Source organism: Salvelinus alpinus, chromosome 30, assembly GCF_045679555.1.
Source record: "Salvelinus alpinus chromosome 30, SLU_Salpinus.1, whole genome shotgun sequence".
NCBI classification, from domain to species: domain Eukaryota; kingdom Metazoa; phylum Chordata; class Actinopteri; order Salmoniformes; family Salmonidae; genus Salvelinus; species Salvelinus alpinus.
In genome coordinates this window covers 44,212,416-44,229,437 of record NC_092115.1, presented here as the reverse complement: position 1 = coordinate 44,229,437, position 17,022 = coordinate 44,212,416, and the positions used below count along the sequence as shown (strand labels likewise).

General features: G+C 41.9%; 1 protein-coding gene across 1 annotated transcript in view; it reads right to left on the bottom strand.

Moving 5' to 3' along the window:
* The window catches only part of vwa5b2 (von Willebrand factor A domain containing 5B2), a 30,218-nt gene extending 17,313 nt beyond the window's left edge, over positions 1-12,905 (bottom strand). The window contains exons 1-3 of the mRNA XM_071375699.1: positions 12,786-12,905; positions 1,512-1,655; positions 1,094-1,309 (exon numbers count right to left, since the gene is read on the bottom strand). Coding sequence (XP_071231800.1) covers positions 1,094-1,309; positions 1,512-1,650 — 355 coding nt within the window. The 5' untranslated portion in view covers positions 1,651-1,655; positions 12,786-12,905. The remainder of the gene's footprint in view (positions 1-1,093; positions 1,310-1,511; positions 1,656-12,785) is intronic.
* Positions 12,906-17,022: the final 4,117 nt, after the last annotated feature.

The window sequence follows — 17,022 nt, the reverse complement described above, 5'->3', positions numbered from 1 at the left end:
CTGAGAGAGAGTTGGGAGGCAGAGGGGAAGCAGAGGGGTGGGGAACAGGAATGATGACTGATGTGGTATTTGAAAACTCCCAATCAGGTCAGACACAGAGAGGAGACCTGGTGTGCCTTAGTCCCTGTGTTGTCTCTCTACTGATTAAAGATTACATTGTGAAAGTTAGAGAAAGGAAAACATGAAATAGGACCAAACAGAATCTGTGGGCAGTGGTGAAAAGTACTTCAGTAAAAATACTTTAAAGTACTACTTAAGTACTTTTATGGGGTAGCTGTACTTTACTTTTTATATTTTTGACAACTTTTACTTTTACTCACTACATTGTTAAAGAAAATAATGTACTTTTTACTCCTTACATTTCCCTGATACCCAAAAGTACTAGCTACATTTTGAATGCTTAGCAGGATAGGGAAATGGTCTAATTCACTCACTTATCAAGAGAACATCCCAGAGGCAGTCATCCATACTGCCTCTGATCTGGCAGATTCACTAAACACAAATGCTTTGTTTGTAAATGATGTGTTGTAGTGTGCCCCTGGCTATCCATACATTTCAAAAATCAAAAAAATCGTTTCATCTGGTTTGCTTAATATGAGGAATTTGAAACGATTTATACTTTTACTTTGATACTTAAGTATATTTTAGCGGTTACATTTCCTTTTGATACTAAAGTACATTTAAAACCAAATACTTTTAAACTTTTACTGGGTGATTTTCACTTTCACTTGAGTCATTATCTTTTATGGTATCTTTACTTTTACTCAAGTATGACAAATGAAAATACCTTCTGATACACTCCTTCCCTCCTTCTATCCATCCAGCTCTATCTCTAACCCTCCTTCCTTCCATCCCTACCTTCCTTCCTCCTTCCCTCCCTCTCTCCATCCTTTCACTCCTTCCTTCCTTCCTCCATCCTTTCCCTCCTTCCTCCTTCCCTCCCTCTCTCCATCTTTTCACTCCTTCCTTCCTTCCTCCATCCTTTCCCTCCCTCCCTCCCTCCCTCCCTCCCTCCCTCCCTCCCTCCCTCTATCCCTCCCTCCCTCTATCCCTTCCCTTCTGCCGTACATCTCTCCTTCCCCCCTTTGTTCACCGTTAGTGCACTGCATGTCCAGGCTGGATCCCCCGCAGCAGCCCCACTCCCGTCCGTTGCCACATTGGCCGTCGAGCCCCGATCCTGGGCAGCAGTCCAGACAGCAATCCTCCAGCTTCCCCCGACTCTGGATCTGAACTCCCACCATGCGGCCGGCGATGACCGCCTCAAAGCCCACCACCACCTCCTTCTCCCCCAGCGGGTACACAAACACACCTTGGGGGAGAGGGGCGGGGGGAAGGTGCAAGGGGCATTGAATAAAGGACAACAGACAACAGTAGAAGAACTACATTACAGAAAGACTATTACAGAAGAACAAGACCAAGACTAGATCTGGCTATAGATGTTATGGCTTGATATGTGACTAACCGATTGCTAAGGCCCAAAATCCCCCCATGACATCAGTGTGTGACCTCACCCTCCACAGGTTCGGTGTCTGTGTTGGCGTAGGTGAGATGTGCGGTGATGCCCAGGGAGCAGCCGTTGGCACAGGACTTGATGCAGGAGGCCTTGAGGAGCAGCGGGGCCCACGTGGACCGGTTTCTCAGGCCAACCATTGTCTCTGGATGTGAGGAAGAGGGAAAATCCTTGACTTCAATGTGTGTGTGTAAGATAGTGTGTGCACGTGGTGTGTGGTGTGTGTGTGTGTGCACACGCATTCAAATGGCCTCAGTTTCTAGCCTTATCAAGGGGAAGGATCAGAAGCACAGTATGGAAAGTTCTTCGACCAATTATGTGCTTCTAAATGAGGCTTTCTCTCAATTGATGGAAAGAACATTGGCCTCGAATCAGCTCTGATAATTATTTCAAAATGTCAGCTAAAGGTCCCCACATTTAATGAACCTTGCTGCAGGGCAATTGTGCCAGGTTGGTATAATAAAGAAAAGGTAAACATGTACTGTTTTCACATGAATTACCTGTGTAGCTGTGAGATATATTTATTTACAGCAGCCCTATCTTGCCTTGGGCTTCTACTCTGGTAACCGAGCTATCCCCTCTCTCCACCTGCATAGCAACCGGTTGCAGCAGTGTTGAAGGCCAACTCAATCATTAACAGATTGGTCAACACTCCATGGGCACCAGGGCAGCATCTCCTCAACGGCTACCTGATGCAAATCCATACTATACAGCTTCACACGTCCTCCCTGACCACAGAGGAGATAAGAGTGGGTTGTATGATGTATCTTTAGGTTGTGTTAGTGGCACAATACGGGAAAGAGATCAGATAAGCTTGTTGGGTTACTGGTTAAACCCACGAAACAGGTGCTCCTCAAGTGACTGTTAGTGTAAATAAGAGGTCAAATAGAAACTATTCTCATCTTGAAAAGACTTACATCTTGTTGTTTAGGACTTTAAACTCACAGGGGCGTCCTTCCAGTTTAACATCACCTTGTTGCTTGCATCAGCACCAAACACAACGCAACATGAGATAGGTGAATCAATCTAGGCAGCCATGTTCTTTACGAAAGAAACACAGATGCTGCAAATAAGCCCAGCAGGTCAAAGAAGAAGAACCTAAAACACACTTCTTAGTGATTGACCTTTTCACCGCTCCTTGAATAAAACAATGTTCTGGGAATCTGGGCTATAACGTGCAGGTGTAATGGTTTCTAATGGTTTAGTGTTAGCGGACTCACAGCTCAGTGAGCAGTAAATTGCGGAGTGCAGACTGTGACTGTTTGCTTTGGTCTGGGTAATGGTCTCTACATCCACCTCTGACTAAGTAGATCAACAGCTTCCATCTGGCTACTGTGCTCTGGGGGGATGGAGGGGGAGCAGCAAATTACATGTCTGTTTGGGAGAAGGGGAGGGCAGAAATAAGGCAAACCAGCATTCAACCGCAAACACTCGATAAGAGTAAAACACACAGCAGAAAAGGTTACTAGTTAAATGTAAATGTCTAGATCTTACAATTAAAAGGTCTCGTCATCTTCCATAAATTACGACTGAATAAATCTGTTTAATATACGTTTTGGCTAATATGAAAGGGCACCGGTATGTAGATGGCAAACCCATACGGTGCCTTACCTATTTTCTCTCATTAAAAAATGAGAGATCTGATACAACAGGCTGCTTCTCCTGCTGTTTGGGTTCAGGGTTGTTCTATATGAATTAAATCACTTCTGACTTTACCCCTTCTGATTTAAACAAAACCTTCAATACTTGTTTGCCCATGGAAGAACTGGTCAGAAATTGAGGAGAAAGAGGTGCTCAAAATTGACCAATTTTGCATATCCCACCCTACCATGAGACATCCATGTCTTCAACACTGAAAAATATAAAAGTTGAGTGAGATATTATTTACAAAATTCGGTCATTTTTTAACCTTTAACGTAAATGATCTAAAAACATTTTCATATTTTCGCATATGTTGTAGCTCAGACCCTTTTTGACATCATATGAGGTATTTATGTTGTGCCCGTCATCGGTTGAGACACAGCATACTCTTGAATACAGGGTGGGTGTCATTTCAATCATAGAAGTAGAATTCATAGAATGGACATTTCCATTCAGACCACTACAATTTAGCTGGTACACCATGACATTTAAATTGAGTAGAAACTTGAACTTCCAATTACCAGAAAGATGGCCGCCAGTCCACCCACCATCGAATGTCATCTTGAATGGAAATGTATGTTCTATTATCTATATTTCAGTAAAGGTAATGGGGGATACCTAGTCAGTTGTACAACTGAATGCGTACAACTGAAATGTGTCTTCTGCATTTAACCCAACCCTTATGAATCAGAGGTGCCGGGGGGCTGCCTTAATCGACATCCAAGTAATCGGTGCCCGGGGAGCAGAGGTTGTTAACTGCCCGGCTCAAGTACAAACCGGCAGGTTTTTTTCCACCTTGCCATCTCGGGGATACGAACCAGTAACCTTTTGATTACTGCCCAACACTCTACAAGGTAGCCAAATAGTCTTCCATAGGAAACCTAACAGTTTAATTTAAATCAATGAATATTCCCACAACTCATTCTCTGACATTCTCCAACCATAATTTAAAAAAAATTGGGGGGGGGGGGTAGATCAGCTTTAATATTGCAGCTAGATTGTGGCTTCCATCAATGTAATTGTCTGCATCACTTCCAATCCCCCATATATAAAAAAATATATATATACATATACATACAGTGCATTCGGAAAGTATTCAGACCCCTTCACTTTCCCACATTTTTTTACATTACAACCTTATTCTAAAATTGATTAAATAGTTTTTTCCCCTTATCAATCTACACACAATACCCCATAATGACAAAGCAAAAACAGATTTTTTCAAATGTTTGCAAATGTTTACAAATTTACATATGTAACAGCTGTTGTCGGGAGAAGGAGAAGACCAAGGTGCAGCGTGGTAAGTATTCATAATACTTTTAATAAATACGAATACTTGAACAAAAAAACAACAAAACGACAAATGAACAGTTCTGCAAGGTGCAATACACAAAACAGAAAACAACCAACTACCCACAAACACAGGTGGGAACAGGCTACCTAAGTATGGTTCTCAATCAGAGACAACGATTGACAGCTGCCTATGATTGGGAAGCATACCAGGCCAAACACATAGAAAAGGACAACATAGAACAAAACATAGAATGCCCACCCCAACTCAAAATAGAGACATAAAAAGGATCTCTAAGGTCAGGGCGTGACAACATAAGTATTCAGATCCTTTACTCGGTCCTTTGATGAAGCACCTTCAAACAAAGCAACTTTGGCAGCGATTACAGCCGAATCTTCTTGGGTATGACGCTACAAGATTGGCACACCTATATTAGGGTAGTTTCTTCCATTTTTCTCTGCAGATCCTCTCAAGCTCTGTCAGGTTGGATGGGGAGTGTCACTGCACAGCTATTTTCAGGTCTCTCCAGAGATGTTCGATCGGTTTCAAGTCCGGGCTGTGGCTGGGCCACTCAAGGACATTCAAAGACTTGCCCCGAAGCCACTCTTGCGTTGTCTTGACTGTGTGTTTAGGGTCGTTGTCCTTTTAGAAGGTGAATCTTTGTGCCAGACTGAGGTCCTGAGCACTCTGGAGCAGGTTTTCATCAAGGACCTCTCTTTACTTGGCTCAGTTCATCTTTCCCTCTATCCTGACTAGTCTCCCAGTCCCTGCCGCTGAAAAACATCCCCACAGCGTGATGCTGCCACCATGCTTCGCCGCAGGGATGGTGCCAGGTTTCCTCCAGACGTGACACTTGGCATTCAGGACAAAGAGATCTTGGTTTCATCAGACCAGAGAATCTTGTTTCTCATGATCTGAGAGTCTTAAGGTGCCTTTTGATAAACTCCAAGCGGGCTGTCATGTGCCTTTTAGTGAGGAGTGGCTTCCGTCTGGCCACTCTACCATAAAGGCTTGATTGGTGGAGTGATGAAGAGATGGTTGTCCTTCTGGAAGGTTCTACCATCTCCACAGATTGCTCAATTTGGCCAGGAGGCCAGCTCTAGGAAGAGTCTTGGTGGTTCCAAACTTCGTTCAATTAAGAATGATGGAGGCCACTGTGTTCTTGGGGACCTTCAATGCTGCAGAAATATTTTGGTACCCTTCCCCAGATCTGTGCCTCGACACAATCCTGTTTCGGAGCTCTATGGACAATTCCTCATGGCTTGGTTTTTGCTCTGAAATGCACTGTCAACTGTGGGACCTAATATAGCCAGCTGTGTGCCTTTCTAAATCATGCCCAATCATTTGAATTTACCACAGGTGGACTTCAATCAAGTTGTAGAAACATCTCAAGGATGATCAATGGAAACAGGATGCACCTGAGCTCAATTTTGAGTTTCATAACAAAGGGTTTGAATACTTATTTACATAAGGTATTTTTTTATTTTATTCTAAAAACCTGTTTTCGCTTTGTCAGTATGGGTTATTGTGGGTAGATTGATGAGGGGAGGGGAATTGTTTACTTCATTTTAGAAAAAGGCTGTAACGTAACAACATGTGGAAAAAGTGAAAGGGTCTGAATACTTTCAGAATGCACTGTAAATACATATATATACACATATACAGTGGGGAGAACAAGTATTTGATACACTGCCGATTTTGCAGGTTTTCCTACTTACAAAGCATGTAGAGGTCTGTCATTTTTATCATAGGTACACTTCAAATGTGAAAGACGGAATCTAAAACAAAAATCCAGAAAATCACATTTTATGATTTTTAAGTAATTAATTTGCATTTTATTGCATGACATAAGTATTTGATCACCTACCAACCAGTAAGAATTCTGGCTCTCACCGACCTGTTAGTTTTTCTTTAAGAAGCCCTCCTGTTCTCCACTCATTACCTGTATTAACTGCACCTGTTTGAACTTGTTACCTGTATAAAAGACACCTGTCCACACACTCAATCAAATAGACTCCAACCTCTCCACAATGGTCAAGACCAGAGAGCTGTGTAAGGACATCAGGGATAAAATTGTAGACCTGCACAAGGCTGGGATGGGCTACAGGACAATAGGCAAGCAGCTTGGTGAGAAGGCAACAACTGTTGGCGCAATTATTAGAAAATGGAAGTTCAAGATGACGGTCAATCCCCCTCGGTCTGGGGCTCCATGCAAGATCTCACCTCGTGGGGCATCAATGATCATGAGGAAGGTGAGGGATCAGCCCAGAAATACACGGCAGGACCTGGTCAATGACCTGAAGAGAGCTGGGACCACAGTCTCAAAGAAAACCATTAGTAACACACTACGCAGTCATGGATTAAAATCCTGCAGCGCACGCAAGGTCCCCCTGCTCAAGCCAGCGCATGTCCAGGCCCGTCTGAAGTTTGCCAATGACCATCTGGATGATCCAGAGGAGGAATGGGAGAAGGTCATGTGGTCTGATGAGACAGAAATAGAGCTTTTTGGTCTAAACTCCACTCGCCGTGTTTGGAGGAAGAAGAAGGATGAGTACAACCCCAAGAACACCATCCCAACCGTGAAGCATGGATGTGGAAACATCATTCTTTGGGGATGCTTTTCTGCAAAGGAAACAGGACGACTGCACCGTATTGAGGGGAGGATGGATGGGGCCATGTATCGCGAGATCTTGGCCAACAACCTCCTTCCCTCAGTAAGAGCATTGAAGATGGGTCGTGGCTGGGTCTTCCAGCATGACAACGACCCGAAACACACAGCCAGGGCAACTAAGGAGTGGCTCCGTAAGAAGCATCTCAAGGTCCTGGAGTGGACTAGCCAGTCTCCAGACCTGAACCCAATAGAAAATCTTTGGAGGGAGCTGAAAGTCCGTATTGCCCAGCGACAGCCCCGAAACCTGAAGCATCCGGAGAAGGTCTGTATGGAGGAGTGGACCAAAATCCCTGCTGCAGTGTGTGCAAACCTGGTCAAGAACTACAGGAAACGTATGATCTCTGTAATTGCAAACAAAGGGTTCTGTACCAAATATTATGTTCTGCTTTTCTGATGTATCAAATACTTATGTCATGCAATAAAATGCAAATTAATTACTTAAAAATCATACAATGTGATTTTCTGGATTTTTGTTTTAGATTCCGTCTCTCACAGTTGAAGTGTACCTATGATAGAAATGACAGACCTCTACATGCTTTGTAAGTAGGAAAACCTGCAAAATCGGCAGTGTATCAAATACTTGTTCTCCCCACTGTATATTCCAGTGGGTCAGTAGTTTACATACACTAAGTTGACTGTGCCTTTAAACAGTTTGGAAAATTCCAGAAAATTATGTCATGGCTTTAGAAGCTTCTGATAGGCTAATTGACATCATTTGAGTCAATTGGAGGTGTACCTGTGGATGTATTTCAAGGCCTACCTTCAAGCTCAGTGCCTCTTTGCTTGACATCATGGGAAAATCCTAAGAAATCAGCCAAGACCTCAGAAAAAAAATTGTAGACCTCCACAAGTCTGGTTCATCCTTGGGAGCAATTTCCAAATGCCTGAAGGTACCACGTTCAACTGTACAAACAATAGTGCGCAAGTATAAACACCATGGGACCATGCAGCCGCCATACCGCTCAGGAAGGAGACGCATTCTGTCTCCTAGAGATGAACGTACAGTATATATACAGTACCAGTCAAAAGTTTGGACACACCTACTCATTCAAGGGTTTTTATTTATTTTTACTATTTTCTGCATTGTATAATAATAGTGAATACATCAAAACTATGAAATAACACATTTGGAATCATGTAGTAACAAATAGATCTTAGATTTTAGATTCTTCAAAGTAGCCACCCTTTGCCTTGATGACAGCTTTGCACACGCGTGGCATTCTCTCAACCAGCTTCACCTGAAATGCTTTTCCAACAGTCTTGAAGGAGTTCCCACATATGCTGAGCACTTGTTGGCAGTATTTCCTTCACTCTGCGGTCCGAATCATCCCAAGCCATCTCAATTTAGTTGAGGTTGGGGGATTGTGGAGGCCAGGTCATCTGATGCAGCACTCCATCACTCTCCTTCTTGGTCAAATAGCCCTTGCACAGCCTGGAGGTGTGTTGGATTATTGTCCTGTTGAAAAACAAATGATAATCCCACTAAGCGCAAACCTGATTGGATGGTGTATCACTGCAGAATTCTGTGCTAGCCATGCTGTTTAAGTGTGCCTTGAATTCTAAATAAATCACTGACAGTGTCACCAGCAAAGCACCTCCAAACCGTCACACCTCCTCCTCCATGCTTCACGGTGGGAACCAAACATGCAGAGATCATCCGTTCACCTACTCTGCGTCTCACAACGACGCGGCGGTTGCAACCAAACATCTCAAATTTGGACTCATCAGACCAAAGGACAGATTTCCACCGGTCTAATGTCCATTGCTCGTGTTTCTTGGCCCAAGCAAGTCTCTTCTTCTTATTGGTGTCCTTTTAGTAGTGGTTTCTTTGCAGCAATTTGAGCATGAAGGCCTGATTCACGTAGTCTCCTCTGAACAGTTGGTGTTGTGATGTGTCTCTTACTTGAACTCTGTGAAGCATTTATTTGGACTGAAATTTCTGAGGCTGGTAACTCTAATGAACTTATCCTCTGCAGCAGAGGTAACTCTGTGTCTTCCTTGCCTGTGGCGGTCCTCATGAGAGCCAGTTTCATCATAGCGCTTGATGGTTTGTGCGATTGCACTTGAAGAAACGTTCAAAGTTCTTGAAATCTTCCGCATTGACTGACCTTCATGTCTTAAAGTAATGATGGACTGTCGTTTCTCTTTGCTTATTTGAGCTGTTCTTGCCATAATATGTGTCACGTTCCTGACCTGTTTTCTGTTGTTTTGTATGTGTTTAGTTGGTCAGGACGTGAGCTGGGTGGGAATTCTATGTTGTGTGTCTAGTTTGTCTGTTTCTATGTCCAGCCTAATATGGTTCTCAATCAGAGGCAGATGGTAATCGTTGTCCCTGATTGAGAATCATATATAGGAGGCTTGTTTTGTGTTGGGATTTTGTGGGTGTTTGTTACCTGTCTCTGTGTTTGTGTTCTGCACCAGATAGGTCTGTATCGGTTTTGCACATTTGTTATTTTGTATTGTTGTTTGTAGTGTTTCACTTGTTCTGTATTAAACATGTTGAACACTAGCCGCGCTGCACTTTGGTCCAATCCTTGCTACTCCTCTTCGGATGAAGAGATGGAGGAAAGCCGTTACAATATGGACTTGGTCTTTTACCAAATAGGGCTATCTTCTGTAAACCACCCCTACCATGTCACAACACAACTGATTGGCTCAAACGCATTAAGAAGGAAAGAAATTCCATAAATTAACTTTTACCAAGGCACACCTGTTAATTGAAATGCATTCACGGCGACTACCTCATGAAGCTGGTTGAGAGAATGCCAAGAGTGTGCATCTTTTAAAAATATATTTTATCGACACTTCGGCTTATACTTTCAGCTTATACTTACTACATACATTTTACGGACACAATCTCTTTTACAATAGTTATCTTTTGTTTGCTTTTTCTCCTGTCCTTCCTCTACCCTCTAACCCTCCCATCTATTTCTGATGACCATCCAGTTTAATTTCTATTTGCCATATATTTTTAACTGTGCTGTTTCACAATAGTTCTGAACCTATATACGTTTTTACATACACAGTATATTTGACATGAGTTATCTTGTTGTTATTTGTACCACCCTTCAGCTCCACTCAACTCCTCTTAACACCATCCATATTGGATTTCTATTTGCCATATCTTTTTAATCTGTGCTGTGATGTTTTACAACAGTTCTGAACCTTTCTATTCTCATGGTTTCTACAGGTTGTAAATTTAAGATAACATTTGTTGCATGAAAGTATTATTATATTATTGCTCGATTGACTATGACTTTTCAAATCACCCAGTAGTGCTATCTGCAGAGTTAGCTTCAGGTAAATGTTGCAATTCTTCAGCAATTCCTGGACCTACAACCAAAAACAAGCTACTGTACATATCTAATGATTCTGCCTCTGCAGCAAAATCTGCAGAGCTGGGATGATTGTATCCCCCATATATATAACATTCAATTAGTAACAATAATTTTGTATAATAATTTAAATCGTTTTGAATCCGGCATTGTTTTGCATGTGTGTTCTACAATCATCTTTGTGTTACCAAATGAAAGTTAAAATGTCCATTATATTCACATTTTAGTACATCAGTGGTGTAAAGTACTTAAGTAAAAATAACTACTTCAGTCGTTTTTGGGGGGGGGTATCTGTTCTTTATTTTACTATTTACGTTTCACCCAACTTTTACTTTAACTTCACCTCATTCCTAAAGAAAATAATGTACTTTTTACTTGATACCTTTTCCCTGATCCCCAAGAGTACTTGTTGCATTTTGACAGGAAAATTGTCCAATTCACGCATTTATCAAGAGAACAACCCTGGTCGTTCCTACTGCCTCTGATCTGGCAGATTCACTATACACAAATGCTTATTTGTAAATTATGTCAGAGTGTTGGAGTGGCCCCTTGCTATCCATCCATTTTTTTTTAAACAAGAAAATTGTGCCGTCTGGTTTGCTTAATATCAGGAATTTGAAATTATTTATACGTTTAATACTTCAGTATATTTGAGCAATTCCATACACTTTTGATACTTAAGTATATTTAAAACCAAATACTTTTAGACTTTTACTCAAGTAGCATTTTACTGGGTGACTTTCACTTTTACTTGAGACATTTTCTATTAAGGTATCTTTACTTTTACTCAAGTATGACAATTGAGTACTGTTTCCACCACTGACATTTATCAGCCTATACATGACACCCACCTGTATTCTAAAGTATGCTGTGTCTGAAGACAGGCACAACACAAACACCTCAGATGATGTCAAATAGGGTCTGAACTACAACATATATGAACATCATTTTTTGGGTTGAATTTATGCGTTTTTTATATTGACTGAAAGGTTAAAAAAAATTACGCAATTTTTATTTAAAAAACATTTTTCAATAAATGTTTTAATAGTTTGACAACCCGGTTTGCAAGCTTTCAAATGATGTCAAACACAATTATTTACATGTTTAATTATAAAGACATTGATTTCTTTTATTTAACTAGGCAAGTCAGTTAAGAACAAATTCTTATTTACAATGACAGCCTACCCTAACCCGGACGACGCTGAGTCAATTGTGCACCGCCCTGTAGGACTCCCAATCACAGCCGGTTGTGATACAGCCTGGAATCAAACCAGGGTCTGTAGTGACACCTCTAGAACTGAGATGCAGTGCCTTAGACCGCTGCGCCACTCAGGAGGATGGGGTATGCTCATGGTAGGATGGGGTATGCAAAAACTTTGAGCACCTCTATCTCCTCAGTGGTGTAAAGCACTTAAGTAAAAATACTTTTAAGTACTACTTAAGTAGTTGTTTGAGGTATCTGTACTTTACTTTACTATTTATATTTTTTGAAAACTTTTACTTTTACTCCACTACATTTCTAAAGAAAATAATGTACTTTTTACTCCAGACATTTTTCCTGACACCCCAAAGTACTTGTTACATTCCTAATGCTTAGCAGGAGAGGAAAATCGTCCAAATCTCACACTTATCAGGATAACATCCCTGGTCCTCCCTACTGCCTTTGATCTGAAGGACTCACTAAACACAAATGCTGCATTTGTAAATGATTGTCTAAGTGTTGGAGTGTGCCTCTGGCTATCCATGAATAAATAAAAATCAAGAAAATCAATTACATTTACTTTTGATACTTAAGTATACTTAAAAACAAATACTTTTAGACTTTTACTCAAGTAGTATTTTTAATGTACATTTTATTCAAGTATGACAATTGGATACTGTTTAACACCACTGTATCACCTGAATGTTTTGGCATTTAGGTTAAAAAAGAATCACTTTCTGACCACTTCTACAATGGGCAAACGTGTATGGAAGGTTTCGTTCAAATCAAAAGGGGTGCAGTCAGAAAGTGGTTGAAATCATATGGAATGACAGGAGTGTGTGTGTGGGGGGGGGGGGGGTTGCTGTATCATCATCAAATTATTTTTGCAAATGCAAATACCTTAAACTGAAGATCATTGTAAGCCTACATAAGAATACATAAGTGCATAAGCCCCAAACAAAACTCAGTGCAGACAGGCTAAACATGACACAGCATTGAGCTGCCCATTCTTTTTTACTGTTGAAAGTGGCTGCAAGAGATATACACAGTGAGTATAGCCCTACTGCAGGCTATTTGCGTTAATAAAACCCATTTGATAAAATGCTAAATCAATAGATTGCCATGCATTTACTTACCGGTCTTTCTGCTTCTCTGTGGTCACTGCGGTCCCGTTGTTTCTCTCCGGTTCCTCTTGCTGGTCAGCATCACTCCATCCCACTTCTGTCTCCTTCTTCCGTTGTTAACCCCGCTCGGGTTTTTACCGTTAAAGGACGGACCCTGTTCTCCTCAGTGCCTATTTACCCACGCGCGCACGCGCAATACGGACGGTGCAGAGCGTGCGCGTGCGTTGACACACACACACACACACACACTGTTGCTCATCTCTGAGTGAGTCGCTCCCTTTTACTGTAAGGAGAACTATAATGATTGACGAGGATTCATTGACAGGGAAGACATTGTTATAACAATAAATAATACTATTCTTATTCATTCAGAATAATGCTTATTCATTCAGTATTAGTGTATTATATGGATTACATTGTGGCTTTGAAGTTATACAGGTATAGTCCTCAGTAAATTATGCAAAGATTAACATACTGTATGTGTCTGCTATTGATTTAGAATCAATCCTACATATCCATCCCTACATGTCACCATTGTAAACCATACTGCCCCTGGACCAGTTGCTTTGGTGGACATAATTCGCTGTCTGTTCTGTGTCCAGGCAATTGGCTCTGACCATAGCCCATAACTCAAGATAATGGCTGATTGAGCCAGGAGAGAGCAGATCATCTGAGTCAGTCTGCCTTGCCTCTCCTCAACAGGTCAGACACAGGGGGAGAATATTCATTTCATTTCCTTGATTTCTCATGTCCTCTCTCCTTGCCTCCTCAAATCCCATTAGATGAGAAGGTTAGAGGGAAGGGATCTTTGACCTTCTCATCCAATGATTTTTTGAGAGGGAGGCGAGGAGAGAAGATTTGAGGAATCAATTAAATGCTATTCTCCCATGTACATTGGTACATCAGTTTCAACGCTGGCAAAAGGAAAACAGTGGCTACATCACAGTCTAAAACGTCTCCCTCTTCTTTAACTGCACTGGCCTTACAGGTCTATTCGGTATGGAACATGCCTGCCTGGAACTTGCTCTCACTGACCTTTACTAAGTCTGGATAGTCTGAGTTACTGTGAAGGAACCATGGTAACAGGTACAGTATGTAGTTCTATTGGCACTGGCAGGTGTTGCACCTGTTATGATCGTTAGGGTCATGGGCCTGCATGTGCAGGTGCAGTGATGTAACTTTGAGTGTTAACCTAGCCTCATGGCATTTCGTTGGATTTGGGACGTACATTTGTGTCATATGTTTTAGTGTCATATGTTACATTACATTACGCTACCTTACGAATGGAATAACGATTGTAGTTTAATGTGGTCAGGCTGTGAGTATAGATCACGTGTATAAGACATTATTCATAATTTAGTAACAGATAATAACACACAGACAACAGGTCACTTCAAATATAGCACATTGAATCAAAGTTTATAGACAAACTGATTTAATGTGAGCAAAATACATATCATGGCTAAGATAATTGATTTTTATCTTCTGTTTACATTGATTATAGATTTCTATCCCCATTGATTGGGTTTGTCTTGAAGGAAAAAATATTGATTGCAGAATTGAGGACAGCATGCTTGTACCTTGATACAAACAAGACAAAGCCTTTTGCCAAATAATCAGAAACAACTTATTTGTTCGTCCTGACTTTCCTCTCTACTTGTTGAATTCAAAAATGCAAAATGTAGGCCTACTTCACTTTTTATTCATCTTTGTCTCCATCTAGAGACAAAGTTGGGTATTGCTGAGGTGTTCTCTCACCACCGACTACAGCACATGACAGACTGTTTTATGACCAACAAGAGAGATCAAGTTCACCTTCATTTCATTTACTATAATTAAATTCCCCACACAAATAAGCAGTATCATTCAATAACTCAGTTCCCTCCTATACACATAGCATACAACAACACAAATATTTGTTTGTTGAAAATAAAGGTTTATAAATCCATGTTAAGGTGAGGCTACTGGTCCGTATTCTTTGAAAGACTCTTGGCAGCTAGAGAGCTGATGGAGGGCAAGACACTGTACTTGTTGAGAGAGCTGCAGGATACTCGAGGTACAAGGAGGGGATGTGTAGACGAGGAGTATGACTGCATCGTATTTGTATTGGACTCCACCACATCCACAACATCTGTGGCTGCTTGATTATGACCGGGATAAACATGACTGCCTGGCCGCTCTATACGCTTTTCGTCTGGAGCATGGTGCTCTTGACTTTGAGTTAGTACTGGGTACCGATGGTGTCCCTGTCCTTGAGTGTAGTGTGTGTTCCAAGGTTGGTCCTCCTGACTTTGAGGTTGTGGTTGTACTGGGTATCGCTGCCGTCCCTTAGATGACTTGGGCCTGATTCTCTGACCTTTCACCTCTGGGTCATCTTGGTCAAAGGAACTGCTACTCTTCCCGCTGTTCAGGTCATCCTGAGACACGTAGGGGGTCTCAGCCCCAGCTCCAGACCAGTTGACAGAGGCTATCTTCGATGCCTGGTTCAGGCGAGGTTGACTCGGAGTCAGGTCATGTGGACGATGAGTTTCCACTTGAGATTGGTTCCTCTCTGCATCTGGTGTGGGATGGGAGGGTTGCTGTTGCCGTCGGCGCCCCCTGGCGGACATGGGCCTACCTACAGGGGAGGCCATGACGCCTAGGTCCCTCAGTGGAGCAAAGCTGTCTCTCTGCTGGTCCCTCTGGTGATGCCTAGATGCCACCACAGCACCAGTAGCAGCTGCGATAGTAAAGGTATTAAAGTGTCCACCATACAGGCCTTGTGGAGTCTGAGAGCGGTGCTGGTGCATTGACACTGACACTACCTCTGCATGTTGTTGGGTAACCACATTTACAGACGGGTCTGGGTCAGGTGGAGGATACCGTTGTCTGGCCTTGGCTGATTTGGGCCTCCTGGTCAGAGCCCTGCCGACTGCGTCCTCCAAGATATCTCTGGGTCCACGCTTCATGAGCTACAGATAGAGCCCTGCCGACTGCGTCCTCCAAGCTATCTCTGGGTCCACGCTTCATGAGCTACAGATAGAGGTCGTACTTAAGAGAGGAGACACGTGGTCAGGTTTATAACATGCTGCTCAAATGAAGCCCTGATAAGATATCGATCACAAGCCTTCTAACGCCACACCGCATTCTCACTCCATAGAGGTGTGGCTCAGGGCCTTGATGCAAACCTCTCTGTATGCATATGATATAAAACTGACCATTTGTATATCACAGCTCCAAAAAATATCATGAAAGTTAATTCTTATTGAAATGTTGTGCATATCTCTATTCAAAACGTGGGCCATTATTGCTGTTGCATGTGGTATTACGATAACAACAGAATTTAAAATGCTGTGTAGTATAGACTTCATGTGTCTGTGAATGACCCTATGCCTTTTAGTTCTTATGGGAATGAACTGAATACCCCGTCTGACTTTTAATCTTGTAAGGGGCTTGGGCTAATGCACCTACATTTGCAAAGTATGATTAAAAAATGGACACAATTGACATTTGGGTACAGGACTCTCAGATACATGGTTAAATGATTCTGTATATGATAAAGACATTGAAGTAAATTATTATAATGTATTTAGATGTGACAGATTACAGAAAGGGGGAGGAGTGGCCATATACTGTATGTAAAATCAAATTTCAGGGCGTCCCAATCTTTAAATATTTATATTTCTGAAATTTGAGCTCCTGGTTGTAGATACAGTGGGCTCCAAAATTACTGGCACCCCTGACTGGCAATGCCAAACAATACTTAAACAAATATAAACAATATAATTATAGAGATAAACTGAAAATACCAACATGTGAGAAATACTGTACTTTATTAATGTTTCAATGGAACCCACCAAAATCATACAATTATTTAATACAAAACGCATTTCACCAAAATCAATGTTTCATAATTATTGGCACTCCTCATTTAGTACTTAGTACCACCACCTCTGGCAAGGATAACAGCATGGTCTTTTCCTGTAATGTTTGACAAGGTTAAGGAACACATTTGGAGGGATTTTGGACCAATCCTCTATGCAGATCCTTTCAAGATCCTTCACATTCTTGGGTTTGCGCTTATCAACTGCCCTCTTCAACTCAGCCCACAGGTTTTCGATTGGATTGAGGTCCGGCGACTGAGATGGCCATGGCAGAGCATTGATTTTGTTGTCACCATTTCTGTGTGGATCTTGAGGTATGTTTTGGGTCATTGTCTTGTTGGAAAGTCCACATACGGCCAAGTCCCAGCCTTCTGGCAAAGGCAACC